This window comes from Tauraco erythrolophus, chromosome 13 (genome assembly GCF_009769465.1).
Source record: "Tauraco erythrolophus isolate bTauEry1 chromosome 13, bTauEry1.pri, whole genome shotgun sequence".
Classification (NCBI taxonomy): domain Eukaryota; kingdom Metazoa; phylum Chordata; class Aves; order Musophagiformes; family Musophagidae; genus Tauraco; species Tauraco erythrolophus.
This window is the reverse complement of record NC_141477.1, coordinates 6,117,828-6,139,789: the sequence shown is the minus strand read 5'-3', so window position 1 is coordinate 6,139,789 and position 21,962 is coordinate 6,117,828. Positions and strand designations below refer to the sequence as shown.

Sequence of the window (21,962 nt, the reverse complement as noted above, 5' to 3'; positions counted from 1 at the left end):
ACTCCACAGCATAAAGTGGTTTTGAAAACCAATACCAACTGAACCACAATCACTGCATCCAAAATATTTTGGATAAAGACTGGAATGAATTCCCCAAACTTCATGAGTACTCATAACAACCTAATGTAAACCCTGGTCAATTACCTCCTTCTTCCTCAAGAGTCATTTTTCATTGATGGGAATAAAAACAAATATTGTAGTACCTTTGACCAGTTGATTCTCTTCATTGAGACTTCTAGCTTATACTTTTTCTTCTCCTTCATCCCATGTGGTAATGCTGGTATCACCGGAAAAGGAGCAAAAGGAACACCTCCAAGAGCTGGTGGCATCGGAGGCCCACCAAAAGGCAGTGGTGGAGGAGGTGGCGCTGCTCCACCAGGTAGCGGAGGTGGAGGAGGTGGTATTGCTCCACCAGGTAGCGGAGGAGCTGGAGGTGGTACTGCCCCACCAGGTAGCGGAGGAGCTGGAGGTGGTACTGCCCCACCAGGTAGCGGAGGAGCTGGAGGTGGTACTGCCCCACCAGGTAGCGGAGGAGCTGGAGGTGGTACTGCCCCACCAGGTAGTGGAGGAGCTGGAGGTGGTACTGCCCCACCAGGTAGCGGAGGAGCTGGAGGTGGTATTGCCCCACCAGGTAGCGGAGGAGCTGGAGGTGGTATTGCTCCACCAGGTAGCGGAGGAGCTGGAGGTGGCACTGCTCCACCAGGCAGCGGAGGAGCTGGAGGAGGAGGGGGAGGTATTGCTCCACCAGGTAGAGGAGGCGCTGGAGGGGGTGCTGCTCCACCAGGTAGTGGAGGCAGTGGAGGAGGAGGAGGTATTGCTCCACCAGGTAGAAGAGGCGCTGGAGGTGGTGGCACATTCTCACTTGGTAGGGCTGGAGGTAATGGTGCTACTTCTGTCAGTTTACTTGCCAGGCCTGGGCCCTGAAACATAAAAAAAATGAAATCTTTTCATCAGGGAGGGGAGGAGATTAATATGAAGTTGAACCAATCAGGAAGCCTTGAAGTCAACAGCACCTCAAGAAAGGAAGAAATGCAACCATTCTACTATTTAAATGAGAAGCAATAACAATAGATTATACCACGCACCATAAAACTGCCAAGTAAACTGAAGAACCTAGCATTTTTATAAAAACAAATTGTTTCCATTTTACAGAAAATTTAATAGTAGCAGTAACATTTAAGTGAACAGAAGAGCATTTTATTTCTTACCAATGCACAAAACATTTATCCCACTTAGGATATCCCAGCAAGCTGGGGCAGAGATGGCAATAATCATGCCAAATTTTAAAAGCAGTAATCTGGTGGTGCAAAATTTTCCACAGCAATCACCGAAGCAGCTATTGCAGTGCAAAGGTTATGGGACCACAGTTGTTCATAACTATCCCGACATCTTGTGGGGGCAGGGGGGGTTTGGAAAGGTAGAAAAACAGTCATGCTTTCTTTTAAGTCTGTCTGCAGTTGTTTCTGTAGTGATAGGAAGAAAGAGCAATGACAATATCCATTCTAATAAGTTGTAAAAGGAACAATGAAGAGAAACAGCAGCATGTTAAACCCTCAGAGAGGTTTCTGTAGCGATAACATGATCCTAGCCTAGCACAAATTCCTTACAGATTTTTGTCCTTCAAGACTGTCTATTAAAAAGCAAGATCAGGAGCTATGCACAAATTGCCATACAAATTCACATTCCATTTCCTCTACTTTTTTATTATGAAATTATTATGTAATATAGGCTGCTCACTTAATCTGATTTGCATACTATTTCCCTATACAATTATTTAATGTTTCTAGTTTAAAGGAAGCAAGTCTGTCAAAAAAAAAAAATCAAGCTGAGAGAAATCAGTGCATCTAAAAATAAGTGCCACAATACATTGTAGGGGGAGCATTAACACTACAAGAAAAAAGGCACAGATACTAGAAACTCCCTGTACATTGCTTTTAATTGTACCATTATTGTGAATGAGCTGTAATGTCTGGATAATCTGAACTGTGTTAGAATCAATGTAACAGTATTAATAATTAATTAGACTAAAAATAAATTTTTGGCTTTGTACAGGCTTGTGTTTCTTTGGCACACAAACTACTACACAAGTTATAATGCAACAGTTGGCAGAAAACTCATTAAAACAGACTGTCAGATTTCCCTGTAACATTGTCTTGCAACAAACATTAAAATTCGTAAGAACGAAGTAAGAACAGAAACCTCTGTGAGTGAAAACAAAATAAGAAACACCCTGTACCACAGGGTACAACAGTGACTTGTATTGACAGCAAAGGACACAATGACAACGAACAGCAACCCAACTGTCAAATGCAATGTAACGTTGAGATGAGAAGGTCAGTGCTATGATAAGGCTACAGCACAGACAACTTCTCAGCAGAAGACCAGCATCCTGAAAGCAGGATGATGGCAACCAAGTTATAGTACATTACATGCTCTCCTTCCTCTTATTACTCACATAGAAAGTGAAATTATAGGCATTGAGATATCCACACTAAGGAAAAAAGTCAATGGGTGGACCTTGCCTAGCAGTGAGGGAGTAGGAAATAAGTCAGGCTGAGGCAAAAACGTCAAACCATAGTATCTGTTGGTTCCGAAAGGGTATAAAAGACCTGTCTAAAACCCAATTCATTGTCAGTAAATAAAAGGAACCCAAGAGACCTTGCGAGGGCTCAACAAGCATCATTCCTTGTCATCTCTGCTTCACAAGTGAACCTGGACAGATCACCTGAAGATACGGTTTTTGTGCTTGTGAGCACAATTTATGAGAAACCTAATGCAGGTAAAATCAGCTTTGCTGAAACTAACTATTACCTTCACCTTCCATGAAGACTTGCACTTTGTTTTATTTACCTATGAGACTGTATAAAGCTAGTTTAATATTCATTTCAGAAATGGCTACGCAGTCTGATATCCAGAGTTAAAAAAAAAAAAGATGTTATCAATTGCCTGTATGTGCTGAAAGGTATGTATACTGTGCCCATACAGCTATCATGATTTGTACCTTTGCAATTCAAGCAAAAGGCCTTCCAAAACAAACACTTTGTGCAAAACATACAGAAGTAGTCATGTTAAAACATAAACAAATACTTGAAGGAAAAAAGGTCAGGCTGGATTCTAACTTTTCATAGCCTACAGAAATTTTTTTCCTCAATAAAACAATTATCTGTGACAGGTGTTGAATATACCACTATTAGAAAAATGTTACCTCCATATACTATCTTTAGTACTTTATGCTGGCTTAAAAACAAATCAATACAACTATAACATACATTTGCAACTCCATAAAGACAATATATTCCAGGACAACTTTTTTCCAATGTTTAAAAAAAAAATTCAACTGTGAAACTTATTGTGCTTTAGTTTTATTACCTGGGTTCGTAGCTGTTTGATTTCTGTTTCAAGTTCTTTGATTTTCTCTTCTCTTTTCTGAAGCTCTGCTTGTGCCTCTTGTCGAGCTGTGAACTCTTCATCAAACTGTAATGATTAATGATCAACAAATTCAGAAGTGTTTGTCCGTTCACATCCACTAGATAATATATTTTCAGGAATTCTTTGAACAGTATCACAACTAGAGCAATAGATGCACTTTTAACTCTCAAAAAAAAGAATTTTTCCAATATGTGTTCTTCTAGTAACATGTAATTTCTTTTATCAATAAATCATGACACAGAACCACTCAGATTCAGCTACTTAGCAGTTTTAAGTTTGACAGACTTTTCCCCCCCAACAGAACACTGCAGACGTCTCAGACTGAACTCGAGTACACGTCTCATGCAGCAAGCTTAAATCTGAAGAGAGATGCATGCAGCTTCAGCAGTGTCATCCATAAAGTAATGTGAGAAAGGAGGTATCCAAATAAGCCAGCGCGTCTTGATGTCTCCATATAAAACAGAAGTCTAGTTTACAACATGATTGTGGGAAATTTTCATCCTACCACAGTTTGCTAGGCTGAGCAGATTATTAGCATCTTTAAAAGCTTCTGTTCTTCATTATTGCACAGGACAAACAAGTTATCACTAGCAGGAACATGTGTTGACTGCCACTAACAAAGCAGATTATGATAAATAACTCTGCCAGGGAAGCATCACAACAATTAGCTTTCTATCAAGCTCAGCCAATGTAACTTCTGTTAGTAACACACCCACATTTCACATTGAAGAGACACAAGCTAATGACTTCATTCAACCCTTCATCTGAAATTTGTCATCATCATGTTCCATAACACGTACTGACTTTTGACCCGCAAAAGGCTTCTTAGACCAGAGCAGCAAAAATAAAAATTTTGAATGCTTTTAATACACAACAACATGGTATTAGGAGCCTTGAATATTTTCCTCACTTCATTTTATTTTTAAGTATATACCTGCACTTTAGGTATTCAACTATGACAAAGTATTTCAGGACAAAACAGCAAAAAGTGAAATTTTTCCCATCAGTTATCTACAGCAGAAGAATACAACTGAAGATACGTACAGCTAACACTCTGAATTCAAAAGCAGACGAGCAGCAAGCTGAATCTGAGCCTTGCACACACACACACAGAAAAACCCAAAACCCACAGAGCTATTAAATGTGAAAGAACATCCTGCCTGTGAGATACACTATTTCCCCGTTTCACTAAGCTTCTGCTGGGAAATAAGCCTACTGTGTTCCTGTCAGGTTTCTGTTCCGTACCTTAAGAGTGATGATTAAGACTTACCTTTCTGGAAAATTCTGCTGCTTTCTTTTCACTCTCTTCTACTTTAGCTTTGTCCACACATGCATCTAGAATTTAAATAAAATATCACACACAAGTCAGGTAAAACATATCACAGCTCCGAGGTGCCTTCCAACCATAAATTACTCTATGATTCCATGACACAAAGCAATAGACAAAAAATACAATGAATTATTAGGTTGATCTGACCTAAAATTTGGTGAATTATTTTGATGAGCCAAATTTCTAAAAAAAGTGGTGAGGACACATGATTAAAATCTGAAGATGAATCATTATAGTTGTTCAGTCTGACAGATGTGAGTTTGCATGCTCTTCTCTTTTATATGAATCTACTACGAAATAAGAAAAAAAGTATTTCACATTAAGTATGAACTAACAGCTACTTCTGAGGTTTCAAACCAGAAAGCATCCTTTCCAGATTAGGAATCCAAACCCAAATATTTCCTTATTTCAGTAAAATTATTTTGTAGGCAAGGAGAATTTGGACAGACTGTGAAGCACAGATTTCTTCACTCAACAATGGCAAAAAGTACTTCTATTTACTTTTCATGCATTATAAAACTCTAAATGTTATAGGTAGGAATTGGCATAGAGAAACAAAACAGTTATCCCTAAAACTGGCAGGTCAGTGGAAACAGAAGGCAAGGTGAAGCAAGATCTTAATGTAAGATCAAGTGATCACGTTCCTAGAGTCACAAGTGAATAGAAAATGTAGAAATATTTCTTAGATATGCAGGGTATCTTTCAGAAAGCAATTCCCACCCCCACCCCAAAAAAAAGTCAATCTGTTCAACATCCTTTCTATGCTCCGTTTGTCACATCACCAAATGGTTTTCCCAAATGAAGGTGTTCTCCAGCAGCAATTACTTCCCCCTAAGAAATATTTACTCCAGAGATGCCCTTGTATTTTGAGAATACAATTTTCCCACCAATCTTCAAAAAAGCATAAAACAACATTTCTAAATGCTGCTAACTGCCATTTCAATGATATAGTATTTATTCAACTGCTTCTTTCCCATGCCATGAACATCCACAGTCTCTCAACGCTTCAACTGATTAGTTTACCTTAAAGTAACCTCAAATACTTGGAAAATACTACAGAAAATAATCTTAGAATGAACCATATAACGATTATAAACCCACTGATAATGAACACTAATGTAATTTTTTATATTTGTCACAGATCTGAAATTCACAGGATTTATGAATAAGCAATTTTTGCTTATTAGGACTACCGTATTCAGATATATGTCAAGACAAATTTGAAGAAGGAAACTTCATCAGTGCCATTTTATTGAAGGGTGCAGAGCTTAATCTGGCCTTCTCCACAAGAACACCTGTAGCTTACATGCATACTTACAGAAAACTGAAAAATTTCAGTGTCAATTTAAGTTTAGACAGAAGCATACAAAGAAAAACATGAACTTCAGTAAAAGAAGGTAAAATTGGTCATAGTATACAAACCAACAAGATGAGTAAAATCCACATCCATTCTTCCTCTGCATTTAAAATCTGGGTCCATGCCACTGCAGTGCAATACTATCTGTGATACGCATTCTTCTATTATCTTGTAATACTGAGGTCTATCAAAGAAAACATTTTACAAGATAAGAACATGAACAATCATTTATGCAACACGGAGGGGGAAAAGGGGCAACTCCTAATATATGAATCACACAACTGCCAGTAAAAGGATCAAGTTAAAAGTCTTGTTTGTACTTTGGTCACTAAATCAGTCGCCAGTTTCTCAGAAGGCTATCTGAAGTTCTGGACTCACAGAAAATTGTGCACTTTTCATTTATCCTTTGCCAGACAATAATCAAACTACGTCTTTAGTATTTTCAATATATGCTGCAAGAATTATTTAGCATATTCTGAACACAGTGAATTCCATCACTGGCAAAAGTGCCAGTATTCAATCACTTAGAAAATGAGTTAATTATTAACTTAATTACTTAATATACATCTCTACACAACAACACCAGGAACCTCTAAGATTAGAGGATTCTGTACTCGAAATTATTAGTTCTTACCAGTGCAAAGTATTACATCTCAATTTCACATATCACTGAGCTCACAAAGTAGGAAACCCTCAAACCTAAATGATGATACTCCAAACTTTCAAATTAAAAAACAATATATATAAATTGAAGCTTTCTCAGGTTATATTTTACTTCTTAATTTTATCCTCTTGCATATAAATTCTTTTTATCATTCCTTTACAACAACAACAAAAAATTACTTCTTAAAACAAGATTTTGTATGTTGTACTTTGATACTGCTAAGACACTATGAGGTGCACATAAGTGAAGTTGAAATTGAAAAGACAAGACATAAGGCACTCTGGGAGTGTTTTCTATGAGCTGCACAATTAACTTTCAAGTTCTTTGAAGTCATTAAATTATCAAACTTGAATAAAGGAAAAAGTGCTCAACAAGTTTGGAGATTTTGGGATGAGAGCGTTAGAGTAAGGTTCAAGTCTTTGAAATAAGCATTATTATATTTAAGAAGATGTTTTCAATACTAACATCGAGCAGAAAGACAAATAACAAACCAGTTACAGAGCAACTACTCATGCATGATTATGAGCTACTCGGTTTACCACGGTCTTGATTTCTATTCTTCCCCCTACACACTCAAAAAAAACAACAAGAAAACAACAACAAAAACAACAAAAAAACCCCCACCACCACACCTGATAGCTGACACTTACCGGACATAGTAATCACTCCTGATGAGAAGGAAATGTTGGAGAATTGACAGGAAATAATTTTCAGAGGAAGTATCTTTCAACATATTATACAGCAGATGAAATACTTCATTCACATCAGTGCAAACATTGTTAAGGAAATGTGAGGACTTAACAAAATAATAATTTAAAAACCAACCAAACAAAAAAGACAAAAAACTGTACTACACAACAAAAAACCCACCCCACTCCAAACCCAGTTCCTGACATGGTGTTCATATTGTTCAAATAAAACTTGTCAACACAAAAGCTACTATTCTTATTAGTGAATATCCTTTTTCCACCAAGACTATCCACAGAAACTGCCCCCTGTTTAATAATTGAGCTGTGTTTCATTACTACTCAGAAAAACCATACTACATACTTACTATCATGGAATCCTGTAAACGTATTTCACACAAAGTTTTCATTTTCATTCTGAAGTGAGCCAGGTGACCGGCAAATACACACTAGTCACTCATTTTAATTTCTTAAAGAAGAGAGTTACCTGTAATTACCTCTTCTGTAACGCAACATTACTACTTAGTGATTTTATATGCCTCTTACTGATTCCATCTACCTTCCTCTGCTTCTCACGTACCAGCTACTACTCTTAAAAACTGCACGCAACCATTCTCAACTCAGGTAACTTTCAGTTTACTGCTTCTTCACAACCAGAGACGGCATGCATCTTCGGTGCTTCAGAAACTACTGGAAACTTTGTTCCAACTTAGATATCAAAACTCATTTTTCTTTGAACTCATTTCTTCACAGGTGTAATTTGATATCTTCAAGTATTACAAGCCAGAGTCTAGCTTAGTAAATGTTACTTATGAAAAATTACTTCAGTTCCCAATGACGCATTTGAAATGCAAAGTATTTATTTTCTAAATAAGTTTTTAACAAAAAAGAAGTGAAAGACATCTGCTTGAGAAAGTCCCCGGTAAGATACACAACTGTGATAAATAAACTGCACGTAGAGCATTCTAACTTACATTTAATAAAGTTATTAAATGATGCAACAAGTTATAACACCATTTCTATAAAGGATATTCCATTTCAGCTCTGATATCATTGAGACGATGTGACAGTTCAATTAAGTCGTCTTCTTTGTTCTCATCAAACACTTTCAGCTGAATATCGAGCTCCTCATTATCCTTATCTTTCAAGCCCTATTTTTCAAGGCATAGTATATCTTAATTTTACCTTTTTTAAAGCAAAAACTCCCCCCCTTCAAAGATTATATCATGACAAAATATAACACATGAACCTTTGGAACAGGAGTAAGCTCTAACTCAGTGCCTGTTTTTTTTTAATATAATTGCACAGCTGAGAAAAATTAAGGCACAGTATCAGCAAACAGACAGTATGGGCTGCAGAACAAACATGAAGCTTTCTAACCAAGCTGAGAAACCCTAAGAAAAATTAACATACATACACCAGTAACAGTTTCAAATCTGTGTTAAAAACTGAAGATTTTTATTCCTGACAAATGTTGACAATTCAAAACTTTGTATCTTAAAAGTTATAGCAGCATAAATTTCTCTTCAGACAAATAAAAGCAGGATTCTTTAATTTCTCGCATCTTTGGTGAGAAGTTGAGTAGCTTAATTATACATATTTTTGGTGTAAGCACCAGAATAGTTTCATGGTTAAGAGCTATAAATCTACCCCAAAATCACAAATATTCATACAAAACTACCCATAAAGGCATGCTTCTGTGTAGCTGCATGAAGACATGCAGTCTCAAAGTGAACGAAGTAATCAATTTGATTTCTCCTGAAACACTCCAAATGCATTTTCAGAAAGCAGATTAAAGAAAAACAAATTTCACAGAAAACCATAGGAACAGGATATACAAAGAAAGTTAATCGAAGATTGGTTCCACAGCCAGATTCACTTTTACTGCATCGGATGCTTTGAGCTCATTATAATAAATTTGATCACCCTAATTTAATTTCTAACGTATTGACTAGTTTCAACTCCCGTTCTGGTTTACAAAAATAACGACAGCCTAAATTTGCAACTATGCAGAATGAAAACAGATTTGGATTGATAGTCCTTTCCAGGTGTGGCGTTCCCCACCCCAAATCTTTCACATCTGCTATTCTCAGTAAAATAACTTGGTTATCTTCAACACTGAAGCAGTTGACTGTGATCAACTCCTATAAGACAAATGACTTACAGGCAATATTTTCTTCAGGCCACAACGTAAAAACTCATTTCTCAGGTGTATCCTGAAATCAAGATCTTCTGGAGATGTAACAAGGGCATTGATGAGCTGCATACATGCTACCTGTTATTGGAAATATAAGTGAAAACTTTTAGTATGTATAGGATGAAAATAAAGACTGTCTTTGACTATTTCAGTTTAATCATAAAACTATATGTCAAGAAGTAGACTTTGGTTAATTTAAGCAATATCAAATAGTGCTCTGTACCACTAAGGGATCATACTCTATTTCAGAAAGTTATTCCCACACTACATACAACTCCTTCTCTTTCTTCTCAGTATTCACCAATTTGAAAATAACCAGGTTTTAAAGTAATAGAAAATTTAAAATAACAAACAAACAAATAAAAAAAACACCCCAAAAACATCCATACAGGAAATAATTCACATCACCAGGTGTCTTTTCTACGCCGGCACAGCACTTTTGCAAAATGCCTTAAGTCTCAGGATGCTGGCTAATGCTTTAATTGAACAGCTGTGCACTTTAATTGATTTGCTTTAAAACAGGTAGACAATAGCATAACGCCAAGTGCTGATCCACGTTAAAAGACTAAAATGAGGCTCCAGGGAAATACTAAGTTTGGTAAAAGATGTTAACTGCAAAAAGAAGTAGTATTAGAGTAGGAAAAAAATAAATAAATAAAAATCAATAGCTGCAGAGAAAAAGTCAGATAAAAGCACCCTTCCTCTTTTAATTACATTCGCTATTTAGTTTTAATGGAACACCTTATGGAGTCTTAAATTTCTATTAAAACACGCTTTCAAAGGCGCTCCCTTTATATAGCTGCATCTTCAGATAATGTAGTATCATCACGCTCGCTTGAATGATTCTTGTTATTTTACTACTATGACATGACTTAACAAGCCAAAGTACATGTCCAATCTGAAATTAATAGAGAGAAGAGGTGCCATCTGCTGTGATTGCTTTTGCCAGAAGAGACTCTGGCTTAATGGCTTGTGCTAATACATTGCAAGTAAAGAATGATTTTGTCAGAAACAACTTAATGAGTCTTGCAATTGTACCTTTACTGACGTCTAAGCGAGGTTTCGAGGGGGATGGGGGGGAACAGTGTTGTGTGATTGGTTTTCTCTGTTTTAAATCAACAAGGTCATAAAGTGGGAGACAAAAATGAATTCTTTTGTGATAGCACTGTTAAGAACAGAATGTCACTTAAAGAAACATTGAACACCATTAATTCATCAGCTCGGAAACAAGAGCTACTGATGGTAAACATAGCATTAAGACAACTATAGCTGACACATATATGATCTAAAAATAGAAAAAGACACACAATGCATGCAGGTATACCTGCCCTGCCTGTGTTCTACTTCTCTGTATCTTTCAGCCATGGCAGCTTAGCAATACAATGTATAAATACTGTATTACGAGAAGGAAATAAGACAAAGTCATCCTTTAGTATGATATTCAGCCACTTAGTCTCTATGCAAAAACTCACAGATACAAAAAAAAAGGTAATTTAAAAAGCCTGAATTCTAACAGCAAACAAAACTCTTGGGCTATTCTGGTGTACACAGAGAAGAAAAAGTCTATCCACTGACACAGAAGCAGCAATGAACATGTGATGTAGGACATTATTTCTGAATTAATAGCAAGCATATGAAAAAGTAAACCCACCTGCAGTTGAAGAAATTCATGGTTTTCCAGTCCTTCAACAATCTGGGAAAAACGTTCCCTATTGTGCCTTTCAGCAGCAGTTGTTATAGCACCTAAAAGCTTGTCCAGACTAAGAGAAAGATAAACTGTCAGAAAGCATACCACTGTCTACATCCTCATTTTAAAGACACCTAAGTCTCCTATTTACAAAACTCAAGCACTGACAGGGAATCTGAATGCATTATCTACACTTATCTATATGAAGTTCAAAACAAACCAAGAACCAAGGATTACAACATCTACAAGAGTGAGGTTGAATTAAAAACAAGGGGATTAAATGTCTAAATTATTGTGACATTCAGCTAAGAAACAAGCAATGAAGGGAAAGAAAAAAAAAATCACTACCTTTGCAAGACTGTGTACTAGGTACTAGCTGACATGTTTGACATCTGGGAATTCTAATTGTCTTTTCAGAAATCAAAATGGTTTCATCTACTTATTGCACACCAGACATACAGTTTGCCATTGTTAACCTTTAATAAACTAAGACACTCAGAAATTCAAAGCAAACACATGTCAACTGATCATCTGTTATAACAAACTCATGGACATGTGCTACATAACTCCATAACTACTCAAAACTTCAGGTATAAATGTAAACTTTTTGCTCCTGTCAATTTTGTTATGTGCAGATAGAAGTGATATTTTAATAAAATCCATAAATATATTTATTTCTATGTTATTAATATTATCTTCTAAAATAATGAAAAATCTTAACATATGGTGTCAAACCAGTAATTTTCAAACATAGTAAATTCATCTCCGCTCCTCAGGGAAGATGTCCCAATTCCAATCCTCCCCACGACAATAGGCTCAGCACCACCCCATGCTAACACACATTGTTCTAAACTGTCTTTAAATCTGACAGCTTTCCTTGTGGCAATTAAAAGTTCACAATTCCTGACCATACTCATTGGAGACATATGAAATAAGTAGTCGCTGAAATATAAGTTATGAACAGTTATGGCTCACTAAGTCTTCTCTACAGTAAGCAATCATAGTCCTTTCAGACCTTCCACTTAAGCCACAGTTTGTAGATCTCTGCTCATCTGCTTTTGTCTGATTTTATACTGGATTAATGCATCAGAACAGGTGGAAGGCCCTTTTCATTTAAACTATATTAAACAAGTAAAGACTTAACAGGTTACATTTGTTTCACTGACAACTTTTCTCACTTGTGTCCAAACTGACAACTCATGAGCATGCAAAAAAAAAAAGTTTCAATATCTTACTTACATATTTTCCTCTCCAACAATGCAGATAGCAGAAAGTATTTTCACTGTTTCAGTCATCATGTGTGGTTGCTTTGGATCAATTGCTCTTGATAACAGCAAGAGACTTCTTTCATCTCCTAGAAACCTTTGCAATCCGTACTTAAAGAAACAAAAAGCTTACAGTGAGAAGATGGCATTTGCTTTGAATACTCATCATCATCTTTGGGCTTTAGATCTTTAGGAATACACACACACATCCCTCTCCATATGAAGTCTGGCAACATTCACCTAAAACCTACTGGCTATTACCGGCCTGCGGACACACATCAGTCTTCCCAATCCTACATTTGAGGTTTTCTCCTAAGGAAGTGAGTCAGATCCTAAGGAAGATACCTCATCCTGTAAAATCAGGTATCCACCAAAAGACAAACCGGTTCTTGTTTTCTGTATCTGAAACACCACAACAGTACCAAAAATTCATTCCCCCCCACTGTAACAGCTCCCAGCAAGTTGAAAGAATATTTTGCACACCATGACCAACAGAGGTTGAAATTCTTTTTTGAAACAACTATCTTCTCTTTATTGTATATTCTATTTCACTTTCTGCACAAATAAATTGAAAAACTTAAACATTGGCATTTATTAAAAAAAAATTATTTTTTCTTTTTCATTTTCATTAACTACAGGATAGTTGGTAAACCTGATATCTAATTGCTTGAAGTCACACTGTAAGTGCAGGAATAGCGAAGGGAAGCATGAGACCATTTAAGTTTACTTTTCCCACTTCATCAGTTAGACTTCAGTAAAATATCACTTACAGAACTAAGTAACAATAGTTAAAAGTAATTTTAATGCACATTTATATCTGTTAAGAGCGATGTTACTTTGTGAACACGAGTAACCCATGTTAGAAACAAGATACAACTTAAACTAGATGAAAGTTTTATCCTTTACCCACTACCTACCATCTCAAAAATATAGCTAAAAAGATATTAAATGATACTTAATTTAAAAATCAGGTGAACAGTACATTATATTAACAAAAACAATCATGTATTGAAACCAGAATTTAGAAATAATATTTACCTTTCAATTTCACAAGCAATTAATTTCCTAATTCACTTACTTAAATCCATACTATCACCCTCTGTTTGCCAAGTATTTGACTTTCAAAAATCAATTATACTTAATGAAACTAAGACAAAATGTATATTCATAAGTTTTATGAACAAGACTCTCAACAAAAAGTTACACTAAGTTACAACCTACATTTCCAAAGCATCAGCTGACACGGGATATACAAGCCCTCCTTCCTTTTCTGAGATTCAACACACTAGATAGATCTTGAAGTCCACAAAAACTAATCATGCTAGAAGTATCTGAATTTAAACTATTTCTTACCTTATTGTTCATAAATGCTTTGAGGCACTGGATGAGTTTATGTTGATTCTTCTTATCAATACTTTCTTGCCTTGAAAGGGAAGAGGAAAATAATATAAGTACAAACAATCTTCACAAGCTCCCCCACCTCTCCCTTCGAATGATCCGAGTCCTTACTGTTTCTTGTCCAGAAGCTTTTCCAAGACATCCAACAAAAGTCCAAGACCTTCATGTCCAAAATTGTTAACCCAGCTGGAAAAACGAAGAAAAACGCTTTTAATTATTTCTTAATCAAATGTAAAACCTGCAAAGTTATGTCTACAACACTGCTTCTACATCTCTTCATAGACACTGCTTAAAGTCTCATTTCCCAGGAAGACCTGATCAACCATTAAAACAAATGCTTAGTTCCAACAACCAGAAGTTGCTGAGAACCACTTTGAAAGATGAGAAGATACTGCAGACAGTTGCAAACATCCTTTTCCAGTGTGCTGAGAACTACTTTCTTGTGCAAACAAGTATTAGCACTATTACTCTGATTTAAAAAGAAAAAGAAAAAGAACACACAAAACCACCACTATTCTTTATCGCTAAGCAAAAACAGCATGATGAAAACTACAGCAGAAATAATTACTTACCTGACTGGATTGCTAGTTAGAGACACTCTCAAAGACTCTAGACAATTAAGAAGCTTTTCCTCTGAAATTCCAGATCGCAATTCATGAATATATTCTTGTGAGGACAGTGTGCATTCATGCTTGCTGTTTTTCAGTCCACCCTATCACAGAAGACAGAATGCAGCTTAATGTTTTATCGATCACAGTAGCGTTCACACGATAACACGTAAGGCAAGTATTTCCACACGAATTTTAAAATCACTGTTTTCCCTGTACAACTATTAAAGACACCCGACAACTTCCATTTGTCCTAAGTGTTTAATAGTTTAGGTTTTGCATCACAAGAGTAAATGTTTTTCTGGAATCTTCTTCACTTCTTTGAATAAAGTGCATGTACTATATCTTCAATATAAAAATTTAATTCCATCATTCAGCTGTATTAACATGTTTAACTGCTACACACCCTTATTTAACATCTCCTTCACAACACTGTAGCAGAAACAACCACAAACACAGAGACATAAACCCCCCCCACATGTTATTAAGCTTTTCTGATCATTCCCACTTTACCCATCTTCTGTTTTAAAAAAACTGTGCATTATCACTATGGACATATCCTGACTCTCAAATTAGTTCTCTATTCTTCAAAAGAAAGGAAGAAGATAAGCCACTGAAAATTACTTTGAAAAGGAGTTAATATCCACCAACTGTTAAATCAGCGTTTTCAAAATTATGCAAATACATGACTTGACTTCTTGCTGTACCATAATTCCATGTTTGGCCACTAATAGAGGTCTCTAGAGGATCATGTTTGCTACAAAAGAATCACATGGAAGATTTGACAGAGAGCTCATTTCCCTGCTGAAGTGTCATTACAGAAGACTGACTACCTACAATGTATTTCAGTATTGAAATGCTTGACAATCAGGTTTTTGGACCTGTAGTATTCAAAACCATGAACAATATACAACATTTTACCAAAGGGTGCAACTAATCTTTAGTATAGCTCTGACAAGTTGCAGAAAAGTAGGCTTATCTTAGAAGGTCGGTGATGGTTAATATGCGGTTCCTAAAGCACCTTAACTCCCAACAGTCTGTTGAAGAGAACCTGATGAAGATGTGTCATGGGTGGAAAGGCAGTATGAAAAGTGCCTTACCTAGAATAGGATTTATATGTATTTGGTTTTAATTCTATCAGGAACTTCTCTGACTACTGTAATCTTCTAATTGTCTCTCTTCCAAAAAATTACACTTCTAATGAAGTTTCTCATTTGCTCTATTGAAATTCTTACCATTCGTTTTGCAAAAATGGCACTCAGTATGGATGATGACAAAATGACTTGTCTACATCTAAGTGAATTATTTTGACCTACATACATTTCAGTATTAATACACATAACAGAAATACGTAAATGTTCACAACGTACTTTCAGATTGTTTGTCCTCAAAACAAATATCTGAAACAGACTGTGAATGCATTAAGACAAGAGTGCCCTCTCGACTATGTCAACTTTGAAGATGTTTCTTGCTAAAAGCATAGCACCTTTAGTTGGACAATGCATGCTAGTTATACATCAAAGGTGCAAGGCAGACATAATGATGAGTAAATAGGATATAAAGGAACTACAATCTGTCACTGTCAACCTCCTAAACAAAGAGATGCTCTTCTACCAAAGGAAAAAGAAATAAATGGGTGAAGGTTATCTTTATAAGAGTAGAAGCTTACTTTAAATCAGAGAAGCATATTAGTACTACATCTTAAAAATCATAATAGCACAGTAAAACCATCACTCAAAGAACATAACATAAAAAACTAGAAAAGAGGAACAGCTTTATGCCATTCATTACACTGGATGGAAACCAAAAAAGATAGCATGTGTAACTAATGTACACAATACTGAACACTGGTTTTGTCATTTCAGGCAACAGCCGTTCCCAAAACCCTAAGAGTAAAAGAAGAAAACAAGCACTGCTGTAAGTCACAAAAATCTGTAAAGAGATGAGGTAATGGAAACTTCAGTCAAACGTCATTACATGTTAAGCTAGACCTTGAAAAACACTGTAGAAAGCAAGATTTTTTTTTTTTTTCCCAGCAAACTGTAGTCTGCTACAAGCTCCAATGAAGATACTATTCAGATGAGGCATTTAAGGTCATAGCTACGTTTCCTTTCATATTTAAACCAAGGTGTGCTCTTGCTGTCTTAGCTTTCCACGTGCCTAGGACATTAGTGAGGACTCTACTCTGTCCAGCTCTTTGTTTTCAGAAGACCTATGATTCCTTCAAAAACAGCTGAAATAGGTTAAAAGGGAGAGAAATGGGATGCATGGTCTCCTAAGCCTCCTTTCCATGCCTTACAGGACAGGCACACTTCTCCACCGTATGTCTAAGCACCTTTAACTGCATAGCAATAAGGAACCATCTCCTTTTGTTCCCCTCCTTCTCAAAACAGATGATCACTAAAGATGGTTCATAAAAATCCATTCTCAAAACTCTTAAGTACTCATGTTCATGCTAGAGAATTCTCAACAGGATTACTTTCTGTTATTTTCTGCAATCAACTTTTCCATCTCAATCCACTCTTACCTATAGCCATGCTAATTGGAGGGCTACAACCAAGTGCCATTTCTTTTATTTCCCTATTCAAAGAGAGTTTGATTCCAAGACTGTTTTTAAGTAATGCTATGCCTTTACACTGATCACATTTTATTATACATACGCTTCTCATTTACTTTGAAGTACAAGGTCTCAGTGAACATTATACCTTATGTGAGAGCATCTAAGAAAGACAATGGCAAAAGTAAAGCACAAAGAAACTCAGAGGATTAGATCCCACACCAGAACTTTCAGAGACTAAATCAATGCCTAAGATGAAAAATCTCAGAAATTACTTTATGATCAGTCATCTTGCCAGTATTACAATTAAGGCATAGAATTATTCATTCATGACAACTCAAACGAAAGCCTGGACCACACATTTAAAATCCTTTTCTGGGGAAGTTAAAAGTGATGAAGTTTTAGTGAAAAACTAAGCTTAAGGGAACTCCTAGAATTCTCACAAAAAAACCCAATTATATTAAAGACAATCTAGCTTGCTTTCCCATTAAGACGGTAAATGTAATCAATTCAAATCTGCGTGTAGGACACATTTCAGGGTTTAAGGGACAACAGTGACAGAGAGACAGGACAGACACCTTGCAGTGCAGGATACAGTGAAAAAATAACTTAAGTATAGTTTTCTCTCTACACAAACTGTTTTTTTTAATATTTAGAAAACCAGGCAACAACTAAGTATTTTAGATATTTTCATTTCAGTTTATCTTACTCTACTTTGACTCCAGATGATTTCAAAGTTGCTAGTTAGACAAAGAAACTCCTCACCCAGGACCTTCGTAAATATTAGAAGAGACTTAGCAAATGTCCAGTTTTATAAACTACTCACATGTGTCACCAGAGGCCTGTAAACAAGTTAGAGAACCAATATCTAACATAGGAAAGCAAAAGCATATTGCTCTCCATGAGGAAGAAGCAGATATTCTATTTGCTTGATGGTAAAGAAATGCAGAGCACACCTGCACTAAATGGATGGGCTGTAACAGTTAAAATACCAGATCAGAAAAACTTGCACAAACTACTCCTCTTCAAAGCACCAAACAATTCAGATTTCATTAGGTCTTAAACTAAAGCTGAGTGCAGCTGAAGTATATTGCTTCCATGAGACAGTGTTTATTTCAGTGAGAATGTTGGCAGCCAGTATATCGAATAGAAATCTCACAATATCATAGGTGGTCACTTCTGTCCAACTCACTACACTATTCCATAATTTAGGGAAAAAAAATATCATCACTCTTTAAACAAACAAGTAACTAGTACTACCATAACTATTAAAGAAGTGGAATAACTTATAATTCCCCCCCACAATGATTAACTGAAGAGCTTTTGCATACTCTCTATTAATACAATTGTTTGTATCTCAAGCAAAGATACCACTACATTTTAATTAGAGTACAAGAAAGTCAGACAAGACAAGTTGTTTGGGGAGGTGATTGGTTTGCTTGTTAGGAAAGCAATAAAAGCATTTTCAATGTTTGGTTTTTGGGGTTTTTTAACCCACATATAGTCTAGCTGTTGCACATCTGACTGGGAAAAGCAGTGTCCTTGTTCAAACTATGAGGAAATACTCTACCAGCTCCTGAACCAGAAATTGGAAGTTTACACAGTTCATATGCTCTTCCCCTGTAGATACTAGCCAAACTAACCCATTAAAAACAGAACCAACAAGCTAATCCTTCTTCAGACATCTACATTAAAGGCCTGACAGATAAACAGCAGATGTGCAGCTGCTGTTTCAGTACAATTATCATTATTATATACAATTATATACATAATACAATTATCACTATCTATAAAAGCAAAGAAAGGTTACTTTGCAGGCAGTTCAAATGACATGTGGCCACCAATGCTTGAGATGCCAAGTAAAACTCAAATAAGTTAAAGCTCTAAACTGCCCATTAACAGGCAAACCTCTTCTCCGCAATTGTCACTACAATCCAACAGTACTACCATCAACAGCTCAAAATTCTTATCCTTCCTGACCACCGTAAATCTGTACATCTTCAGGAAAACAACTACGTATACCAGCAGATGCAACCAACTCCCAAAGGATGAATACTGTAAAAACATGTACTGAGAAGAAGGCTCACCAAGACGCACGCATTCTTTAAGCAATAATATGCAGAAGCCACACTTTAAGAGCAGCGTTTCTGATTTTCATGTTTTGCAAGTTATCTGTGCAAAAACATGCTCTTAATACATGACTATTCTTGCTCTCTATCAGACTCCAAATTAAAAGGCATGGGGAAGAAAACAGATACCATAGGGTTTCCCCACTGCTCATTCTGCATATACCAGTTTCCTTTATAAAATAATTATCTTTATTATAAAATAAAAGAAAATAATCTTCACAAAGCAGCTGTTCAGGCTAATTCATATCATACAGAATTTACACGGCAGCAAGAATTACTTAAAACTGTTTCTAATGCACTGAACTGGAGAATTAATAATTTGGCCCCTCAAGATCAAATACCTTTAAATGGGTTCCTTGTGCTTCCGTATTTTCTCAGTTGGCACAAGAACACAGAACTGTGTACAAAACTAAAGGGCACTGGCAAATACAGACAAAAAAGTCTGTTTAAAGACTGCTCCGAATAAAACAGAGCCAAGACCAATTTCTTCAGCCTTACGCGCTATATCCCTTAAACACTTAAGTACATCTGAGCTAATGATTAGACAGTTATAAGTCATAGGTTGTTCTTTATTATTTTTACTACAAAATTTAAGTACTGAGTATGACCTAAACAAAAAACCTGCCAGTACCTGAAAAGCTTGATTTAGCTGCAATCAAAAATAAAGTCATAGAATCATAGAATGCCATAGGCTGGAAGGGGCCTCAGAGATCATCTAATCCAACCTCCCTGTCATGGGCAGGGACGCCTCTCAACTAGACGAGGCTACTCAAGGCTCCGTCCAACCTGGTCTTGAACACCTCCATCTATAAAAAATAGTATCTTTGCTTTCAGCAAATATAATTACATATACATTTAAAATGTATCATATACATTTAAAATGTATATGTAATTATTCCCAAAAAATTTCTTTTTTCCAGGAAACAAACTTGCTGAATTCAGTCCAACAAATTAAGTCCCAAATACTTGTTTCAAAAAAAAAAAAAAAATCACTAAATTCAATCATGAGAACATAAAATATAGCTGAGCACTTAAGAGGAAAGTTACTCTGTGAGTGATCTCATCTTAGGTTTATTAATTGACCTTCTGAATCCTCTATATCAATCTTATTCTCACACTGATATCCAGCAGCTAACACTTCTGCAATAAACTACAAATTCTAACAATTAGGACGTGAAAAATATCCATATCTAAACAAATCAAATAAACCAAACACTGTAAATTTAAAGTTTTGAGTGATTGCCTCCAGTAAAAAGCAAGACAAGTCTAAATTGTTATTTGTTGCTCACAAGGAACAGATGAGTTCGCAGTGAGTCTGAAGTATTTGGAAACAGATTCCTGAAAAGTTAAGAACAAATCCCTCAAAAGTGCAATCAATGATGTTATATTGGCAAGATAAACATGACTGAGGTAATTGATAACTATTTTGATAAAACAAGGACTCAGTGCCCACTGAACTTTTAAATCTAAGATAAAAGTCCAAAATATTCCAGCCTAATCTCTAAAAATGGAAGTGTATTCACAAGAAAATACAAAACTATCATGTTCATACTCACCGGAACTTTACTTCCGACTATCTGCATGCAGTGGTCAGCCAAGAGAGGTTATTGTGTAAAAAAGATAATAATAATACATAAATAAACACAACAAGGTACTTAGTAGGATGTAGCATCACACAAAGTTTTCAGTGTTTAATCATTAGTAGTAGTTACATTATTTTATTACTTTATCAAACTGTTCAAGAGTTGCAGCTTCTCAACAGGAAAACAGTAGGAGAAATAATTCAAAATTCTTAAATTCTACTCCTGAATCATCAGTATTTTACACATTTACAAATAACTCCATACCTAGCTTGACATCTGGATCTTGAAAGATTAGCAGATATGCCATTTTGTTAAAATTATCAGGTCAGACATTTTACATATGACACTGAGAAAACTACAGAAAAAAACCTAATGGCATACTGACTTCCTTGTACGTTTAACAACTCTACTATGGAGCTTTTCATCTATTTAGATGATGTCATCACTGAATTTAATTAAGTTTTCGTAATCAAAAACATAGCCTACAGTTATAAATCTAACTTGCATCTCAGAAAATCTCATGTGGCATTTTTCTTCAAATGCTCAGTACAGATGCTTTTAATTACATGGATAATTAAACAGTGATTTACAGAAAGACATCATCTTTTTTTACCATTGAACAGCATTTCTGCATATTCATGAACACGAAGTTGACTACACACAGCAGAAACTCTGTAAAAAGGCAGCACATGTCTGCACTGTTCCATGACTTTGCACAAATGACCACATTCCTGGCAACGCCAGGACTATGGACTTCTGCCTAAATACCGTAGGCCTTTCCGTGTTGGCTATTTGCTGCAATCTGATAGCAGCCAGTTTACTGAATAACCACTTTTATCTGATTAAGATCCTGAGACGGTATGATTTTGTTCTGAGATCTGCATTCGATGATATCTGTTCGGCCTCCACCTACTTCATTTTCTACTCTTATCTCTTCCATTATTCTTTTAGGAAGTCTTTGAGAAGACAGAAGTTCCTGCAAGTCTTTCAAAATCACCTCTCGTCTTCCTGATGAAGCTTCCTCTAGAAGCACAAGATGGACTGTCATCACCAGACAATCTCTGTCCCTAAT

The 21,962-nt window shown here is 36.0% G+C and overlaps 1 protein-coding gene across 2 annotated transcripts in view; it reads right to left on the bottom strand.

Annotated features, from left to right (window-relative positions):
- The window catches only part of DIAPH2 (diaphanous related formin 2), a 223,844-nt gene that overhangs the window by 175,806 nt on the left and 26,076 nt on the right, over positions 1-21,962 (bottom strand). The window contains exons 5-18 of one of the 2 annotated variants that reach the window (XM_086619412.1): positions 20,864-20,884; positions 14,586-14,725; positions 14,125-14,199; positions 13,969-14,038; positions 12,590-12,726; positions 11,315-11,423; positions 9,631-9,741; positions 8,499-8,617; positions 7,431-7,547; positions 6,182-6,300; positions 4,700-4,764; positions 3,370-3,474; positions 782-920; positions 204-739 (exon numbers count right to left, since the gene is read on the bottom strand). In XM_086619412.1, the coding sequence (XP_086475538.1) occupies positions 204-739; positions 782-920; positions 3,370-3,474; positions 4,700-4,764; positions 6,182-6,300; positions 7,431-7,547; positions 8,499-8,617; positions 9,631-9,741; positions 11,315-11,423; positions 12,590-12,726; positions 13,969-14,038; positions 14,125-14,199; positions 14,586-14,725; positions 20,864-20,884 (1,863 nt within the window). Of the gene's footprint in view, positions 1-203; positions 921-3,369; positions 3,475-4,699; positions 4,765-6,181; positions 6,301-7,430; positions 7,548-8,498; positions 8,618-9,630; positions 9,742-11,314; positions 11,424-12,589; positions 12,727-13,968; positions 14,039-14,124; positions 14,200-14,585; positions 14,726-20,863; positions 20,885-21,962 lie in introns of both variants that reach the window. The other variant, XM_086619411.1, reaches the window with a different exon arrangement.